This window comes from Cydia pomonella, chromosome 24, assembly GCF_033807575.1.
Source record: "Cydia pomonella isolate Wapato2018A chromosome 24, ilCydPomo1, whole genome shotgun sequence".
In the NCBI taxonomy this organism is placed as follows: Eukaryota; Metazoa; Arthropoda; class Insecta; order Lepidoptera; family Tortricidae; genus Cydia; species Cydia pomonella.
In genome coordinates this window covers 1,955,157-1,963,596 of record NC_084726.1, presented here as the reverse complement: position 1 = coordinate 1,963,596, position 8,440 = coordinate 1,955,157, and the positions used below count along the sequence as shown (strand labels likewise).

The window sequence follows — 8,440 nt, the reverse complement described above, 5'->3', positions numbered from 1 at the left end:
TACAAAAACCAATAAAATCTAAAATTACACTCGCACGCCAAAACAAAACAAAGTTTAATAATTAAAATTCATTCTACATAATCAGATTTAGTGCAAATTTAATTATTTCCATTCGATCGGTGGTTTCGACTATAGGTAGTCAAACGATTACAGACAGTTGATACCAAAATGTTGAAAGCTGTGTGTTTACTTTTATTTATCGTAAGTTACTTTACTATATTTCATAAAATATAAAACCATAAATCATTTATTTCTTGGTAAAACTTTAATTACATACAGAAGTATCTAAACTCTAGTTATAGTAATCATCTGTATATATCCATTATGTATATTGTTATTATCAATAAATATTTTACTTTAACTCTACTCTAAAAAATCGCAAAGACTAGCAAATTGAAGAGCAAGGGCACTACCTACCTTTGCTCGAAGCACTTCGGCGTTTTTTTGAACCCTCATAACTTGCGTTTGGATATATTATATATATTACAAAGAAAAGATTAAAACATACTGATATTGTTTACCACAAAGTGGGTTCGCTGTTTCACTCATTTCATTTCTTAATTTCTTCGTATGGTTTATTTTGTCTCCAATTTCTCGTAAATTCCAATTTGCCACAACAAAAAACAAGCATGTAAAACATAATAAAAACACTCACCTAAACTAAAAGCTAATATTTAAATAAAATATTTATTATATTATTACGTTTTATATTTTATTTTTGCTGGTTATAGCAACTCTCAGAGCAGACTATTTGACTAATGTATAAATTATGTTAAATCCTTATAAAACTTATTTCATTATTAATATTTATCGGAGGTTTATTGAAAGAAAACATTATTTATCTTTGGTAAATAAAAACATACTAAAAGCTATAATTTAAACCGAAATCATCGGGTAAATACGTTTGTGCTATATACCACTTAAATACATTGGTTTGCCGAATAGCGAAAAGAAGCATATAATTTGGAAATATTGAACTTATTTATTTAGGCACAAATATTTTAGATATAAGCTAGTTATAGTAATCATCTGTATATATCCATTATGTATATTGTTATTGTCAATAAATTTTATTTAATAATATCATACAAATATATTGAATATAGTGGTAATCATGAAATATATGCATTTTTATTATTGCCATATCCGTTTATGAGTAAATGTTAAACGTACAACAAAGTTTTGGATATGTCAAAATTTTTGTGATAATTTTCTGTTAACAGAGTGTAAATTATCCTATAGTAAAATGCGGATATGGCACACAATTTATCAAAAATAAAGTTTACCGATTAGTGTCAATTCTAGCATATTTTTTGTTATTTTAGGAATCATTAAAAAACGATTTTGCTCAATAATGGATATGGCACAAAAAAGTATTTCCAGTCAACAAAATGAGCAACATAAAATCCTGCGTTTTCTCCCTTTTTCGAACTGTCTCAAAATACAAATGAAACTTTTTCTACCGTAAAAATTGGCTACGGACTGTAACTCAAACCAATCTATTCATTCCCCAAGCGTATCAGCCAACCTGAACCCCTGAAAATTCCCACGAAGCTTAGATTTTTCAGTATTTTATAATTTAACACTGTAACATACTGAAACTGTACCCTCACACAGCGCCCGAGGGGCCCATACATTGCCGTCTTGAACTAAACCTGTCTGGCTAAGGAAAACAAGTGACGGCTTTAGATTGTAAAATCTGGTGGAATATATAATGGTAGTATTATGAGAGATTGTATAAAATACTATTCTTTATAATAGCATTTTATACACTCATGATATAATAGAGAGCTTTTCAGTCGAGTACCGTGTTTAGACAACGAAGCTTGCTGAGTTGCCTAAGTAAGGTAGGAAATTGAAAAGCTTGATTATATCACTATTGTATACCTACAATACTTTGTCTACGGGTCATCTAAAAATAATACTTTTTCACTTTAAAACCTATTTCAGTAGACAAAAATATAGTACTAAAGACATCAATTATACCTTTAGAACTAACACTTAGTTAACTTACTAAGATTGATGGCCTTCGTAACCTAGTCGGTAGTGTAGTGACCCTGCCTACAAAGCAGGAGGTCCTGGGTTCAATTCCTGGTAAGGAATTATTTGTATGTTCATCATAGATGTTCCTGAGTTATGAATATTTTCTATGTATTTAATTATTTATCTCTTACTTATTTATCTCAATGTAAAATTAATAGTACAAAGTATTTATCTATATCTATATATTAAATATATCGTCGTATCTCTTTCTTGTGAGGCTAGGTCACACACACAAGGGTCTACAGTATGAGGTTCTTCAAAAAAGGAGTGTACAGATTTTTAAATGGTCGGCAACGCGCATGTAACAACTCTGGAGTTGCAGGCGTCCATAGGCTACGGTGACTGCTTACCATCAGGCGGGCCGTATGCTTGCTTGCCACCGTCGTGGTATAAAAAAAAACACACACACACCCGCACACACACGCTACAAGCACATACGTACATATGGGTTTATATAAAATTTATTCGTTTTTATTTTTAACTTTTTCTGTCACTTTTTCCATTGATCGATCCTTACGTTTACATTATTGGACTAATGCCGTGATTTACTATGTTTTTATATTTTCTTGGATATTTGTGTCACCTAATTCTAGTTTTAATTTTAGTTTTACCAGGCTTCAATTAAAATCAGCGTCGCGTATATAGTTTGTCCTAGCTAGGACTCACTTCGTGGCACTCGTATAGCTGAGTGAAGACCTTTTAGCACAATTTTCTGTTCCTTTATATATTAATCTGTGCATAATGATTTATGTTCTTTTTGTGCTAATACATTCTTCTTATCTTATCTTATTTGTGTAACATTGTCCCATAATATTTATTTATTCAAAAAGGAATACTGTCATAAATAGTTTGTGTTCCAGGGCCTTGCCGCCTCTGAATCATCAATATCCTCCGTCATCTCTCGTCTCCTTGACCAAGCCAAGCGTTCTAAGAGCAACAGCCCTGTCATCCTCGTTATCAACATAGTTTGTCCTAGCTAGGACTCACTTCGTGGCACTCGTATAGCTGAGTGAAGACCTTTTAGCACAATTTTCTGTTCCTTTATATATTAATCTGTGCATAATGATTTATGTTCTTTTTGTGCTAATACATTCTTCTTATCTTATCTTATTTGTGTAACATTGTCCCATAATATTTATTTATTCAAAAAGGAATACTGTCATAAATAGTTTGTGTTCCAGGGCCTTGCCGCCTCTGAATCATCAATATCCTCCGTCATCTCTCGTCTCCTTGACCAAGCCAAGCGTTCTAAGAGCAACAGCCCTGTCATCCTCGTTATCAACAGCAGGGCACTGCAAGAGACTTCGTCAAGTGTGGAGGCCCCCGCCGAACCCGTGTTTAGACAAAGTGGGGAAAGCAATGGGATCTCTTTGATGACGGTCTTGACACAGGTAATGTAACAACTGGCTTTAGATCTTTTAGATGATCGTTAATCTTCTCAACCAAGTCCTAAGAGCCGAAGACCCGTGATCTTGGTCATCAACAGCAGAACACTGCAGGAGTCTTCATCAAGTATGGAGACCCCCGCCGAACCCGTGTTTAGACAAAGTGGGGAAAGCAATGGGATATTGTTGATTGCAGTCTTGACTCAGGTAATGTAATTGGGTTTAGACCTTTAAAATGATCGTCCATGTTCTCAATCAAGTTCGGAGTCCTAAGAGTTGACGACCCGTGATCTTGGTCATCAACAGCAGGGCACTGCAGGATTCTTCTTCAAATGTCGAAGCACCGGTGGAACCCGTGTTCAGACAAAGTGGGGAAAGCAATGGGATCTCTTTGATGACAGTATTGACACAGGTAATGGATTTAGGTATATTCATTCACTGTTCATTTTAATTCACTCATACTTTGATTCGCTTTGTATGGTAGGGCACAGCACAGCGTATTTCATTCCAGAGCAGATCATGTAGAGCAGAGCCCAACTGGGGAAGTACCTCCACCTTACAAAAAACCGCAGCCAAATAACACTAGACCCTACTCATAGTGTTGTGTTCCTGCCGGTGAGTATTGCCAGAGCTCAACGACGGTGCGGAGTGTTACGGTACAGCACTCTGCAGTTGCAAACGTACATAGGCTACAGAGACTGCTTACCATCAGGCGGGCCGTATACTTGTTTAACGACGTAGCACAAAAAAATATGACTTGAAACTTTGACGACCGGTTTGGCCTAGTGGGTAGTGACTGCCTTCGAAGCTAATGGTCCCGGGTTCAAATCCTGGTAAGGGCATGTATTTGTGTGATAAACATGGATATTTGTTCCTGAGTCATGGGTGTTTTCTTTGTATTTAAGTATTTATAAATATTTATATATTATATATATCGTTGTCTAAGTACCCTCAACACAAGCCTTATTGAGCTTACTGTGGGACTCAGTCAATTTGTGTAATAATGTCCTATAATATTTATATTTATATATTATTTATATTAAACTCCGGCAGCTGTTTAAGAAGTGTGTAATACTCTTATGGTAAATGTCGCTAGGCGCCCCCCCCCCCCCCCCCCTTCGCTTGCTGAAAGGTCTCTTGCGTGTATATAAACATCTTCGAGATATTAACATACCATTAATTATATTCCGGCACTGAAATTCTCAATTTCCTTGACGTTCAAAAGGCACATGTAATTTCCATTATAATCAAACCCGGGATATATTATTATGAATGTACATATGTACGTAGACTAGGTACGTTCTAAGCGATATCAATAGCAGACACTTTGGGAATCCATTTCCTTCCAATTATGGATCTTCCATCAGTACAATTCAACTGTTACAGCACTTTGATCCTAGTAGTCGCGCAGTATACATTAAAATAATAGTAAGTTCACAAGGGTGGTCAATTCACTAGTGAAACTCGTAAAGTAACTGCAATTTTATCCTTCTAAGGGCTCATTTACACGGTGCGAGAACTCGCATGCGAGTTTCATTACATTGCGGTATTTGATCGGTCGCCGAATTAGTTGTAACCTCAATAGTCCGCAATGTAACTAAAATCGCATGCGAGTTCGCGTGCCGTTTAAGTCGGCCTTAAAATAGCTAGCTTTATTATGTCTCTCGTGAAGTAAAGTTTTAGGTTATACAAGTAAAGATTATGATTTATGATAATCATAATAATAAATATTATAGGGACATTCTTACACAAATATATGATGTTAAAAAGCTATATATATATATATATATATATATATATATATATATCGCTTAATGCAGAACTTTTCTTTTTCTTCAGGTTATATCATGAGAAACATTATCATGGGCGTATTTAAACTGAAAACTTGAGACATAATTTTTTTGCTCAATGTACACTCAGCATCAAAAGTAGCGGATCAAATAACGCTTCAAAAGTATCTACCATTCTATAACAGTTTAACAAAAAGTGATGGTTCTATATCTAGAACAATTAAGACTGTAAAAGATTTACTTCTAACCGTCAATTTTAGAGATTTTTCCATATTTGGAAAAGTTGTTCGGAATACCAGATACTTTTGGCGCGTTGTTTCATCTGCTGCTATTGATGCTGACTGTACAACAATGTCATGCAAAAGTGATGTCGTACGGAGTCGAATACCGCTAATGGCTAATGTGTTTATTAAAATTGAGTGTACATTGTTGGATTATCCGGATATATTCTGTGTTGTGTAGGCCCCGATTAAACTTCAGCTGCAGGGTCAGCTTTAGGTACCCACGTGATATCCGACATGTTCGTGCCTGCATGTAAACTAATCATACAATCTTGTTGGAGGGTTAAATTCCTCACCTAGTGTTATTAGACACAGGACATAGGCCAGTACGATATTCTCTAGACACTCCTTGGAGAATTAACAAGCCGGAGTCGCCTTTATAAGCTTACCTCTCCGTCGAAAACCTCGCCCAATGGTCATATGTATTGTATGGACTGACTTTTATCTGACATAGCTATTTGTACGTTACGTACAAATAGCTATACATTTGACGTGCCCCTCCCCCTGCAAAAATCGGTTGTACTGTTTTGTACAGAAAATTACAGACAAGGCGTCTCCAGTTGTTAAATCCTACCAAAACGTTTCTTTAACCATAATTATTATCTCCACAGCTCCAAAAAGCTCGCCAAAAGCCCACCGTCTACCGCTCCCGCCCTCGCTACCAGCACGCCCGAAAACCTCAAAAACGACTACCAGTCTACAAGTCCCTCCTAAGCCTCCGGAACAGCCTTCGCTGCGGCGCCCAAGACGAATGCAAGGACGAGTGCTCCGATATTCCTAGACCGCAGGAACAGAAGAAGTGTGACAGAAAATGTGAGCAGAAATACGAATGTGACGAAGAACCTGGATGCAATGAAGACAATTGTGATGATGATACTAGCACCAAAGGACCGCCATCGGATGAAGAGGAACCTAAAAAATGTGCCAGATGTTAATTTCGTTGTTTCTGAATTTTAAACTTTAACACGATATGATATTCTATAAGGACAGAACTGCAATCCGAACGCAAATTCTGAGCGTATTTTTTTAAAGGTTGAAGAGCCATCTATTTTCGAGTTCTTGGACTAAAATGATATCACTGCTTTACCGATCGAGTCAGCAACCTACCGTTGTTTGGGAGAACTTTCAAGAAAAGAAAACCCATCCCATTCCCGCATCCCTAATACCATACGGAAATACGGATTTGTTGGCACTGATACTAAAAACTAGAAATAAAATCATGCATTATTAAATTGGCCAAGACTGAGAAATTATTTCATAGTTTAATCAAAGCATTTAATTATTTAATAAATCCTACAATTCCAGACAGCCTTTAGAATGTTGTTTTATTTTAACTAGCCTCAGTCCGCGACATTGTCTGCGTAGAACTTTTAGGCTGTATTAGGTGTAGTAAGTTATCCTAAAAACATCAACAACATCGCGTACTTTTGTGTAGACCCATGAAAGAGAGAACCCCACCATACACCACGGATTAAGCAGCGTTTTCGGTTAAAGCTCCTAGCCAGCGTGATTTTTTCCGACAACATCGTCATATTTGAACCAGTTCATACAACACCTTAACAAGTTATATATATTCATATTCATATTCTTTATTCACAATATTTATAATATTACATGTCATTTTTACATTAATAGGTTGTATAAGTTATTCGAAATAAGTAATAATAATAAATAAGTAATAATAAAAAAAAAAAAAAAAAACCGCTCTGACAATGACAGACGTCTCGTAAACATTTTATTGCTAAAAATATATTGTTATACGTTTTTTTGTTAACCAATTGTGTATTTTACCAACAAGCGGATAATTCACCTACGCATTATGTGGAACCATGAAAAAAATGTGTCTGAAACATGTAGGACGCAAATTAATACGCACGCCACTGACGTGTCATTTGCATGACATAACGCAACACAATATATATACGGTAAATAACGTATAAAACAATGATAACGAGGAGTCGAGCACGTGCAGCAGATTCGAAAAACGCACGACCACCACCCCCGCCCGCCTCTTCCAGTTCCTCGTCCACATCGTCGTCAGGCGACGAGTTTGCAACGGCGCCTGACACAGACGGGTCCAGTGACGAGAGCGGGCCGCCGCCGCCGCCGCCACGACCACCTGCGCGACGAGGGCGGCCACCGCTGCCGGCACGCTTGGGGCATGCGGGACATCCTGCCCCGCCCACGGCTCCCGCTGCCGGTGGTATAGTGCGTCGCATGAGATGGTCTCCGTCCATTAATGAGAATGTCATGCGCGCCTATTATGGGGCTACAGAGGGGGGAACACAATTATCCGCGTATCGTTCAAGAATACTGCCTCTGTTTCAGGCTCTTGAACCTACCATCACCGTGTCGGAGCAACGACTATCGGATCAGGTGCGCGTCATTCAACGGTTAAAGCGGTTGGACGACGCGACTCTTGACCGGCTTCGCCTGGAGGCTCTCTCTGCTCGCGCGGCCTCCACCTCTGTGCGGGATCTGCCCGCCACGACGCCGGATCCGGTGCCCGCACCCGACCTGGCACCGGGGGCGCCGCGGGTCGATTTCAGTACCGACGAGGGGGACTTTGCGAGTCAGAGCATGAGCACCCCTGCTAATGAGCAACTGAGGAGGACTTTGGATGAGGCAATTAAGCAGTATCGCTCCACAACTCACTCTAGGCCACGATTACCACGTCTGCCTATGAATAGACGCAACCTAGCGCTAGTGGGAGCCCTGAACGCTTTACTAGAGCCACACATACGGACTAGTAAAGATTTAGATGATACGCACTCGATCATGTACTGCGGAGCCATCGCGGCGTGCCGTGTTGCTCGAGTCAAGTTTCCGGACGCTGAACGTGCACCTAGGACCGTCGGAGGTGTGCCTGCATGGCAAGCGCGGATCGAGCGACGTATCACCTCGTTTAGGACTCTCATTGCAAAGCTGACCTGCTTCAGGG

General features: G+C 38.6%; 1 protein-coding gene across 1 annotated transcript; it reads left to right on the top strand.

Annotated features, from left to right (window-relative positions):
- The first annotated feature begins 3,207 nt into the window (after nucleotides 1–3,207).
- On the top strand, nucleotides 3,208–6,817 carry LOC133531134 (uncharacterized). Its single transcript, XM_061869257.1, has 2 exons — nucleotides 3,208–3,434; nucleotides 6,111–6,817. Exons 1-2 carry the CDS (start codon nucleotides 3,417–3,419, stop codon nucleotides 6,432–6,434), a joined length of 342 nt encoding a protein of 113 aa, XP_061725241.1. The 5' UTR covers nucleotides 3,208–3,416; the 3' UTR covers nucleotides 6,435–6,817.
- Nucleotides 6,818–8,440: the final 1,623 nt, after the last annotated feature.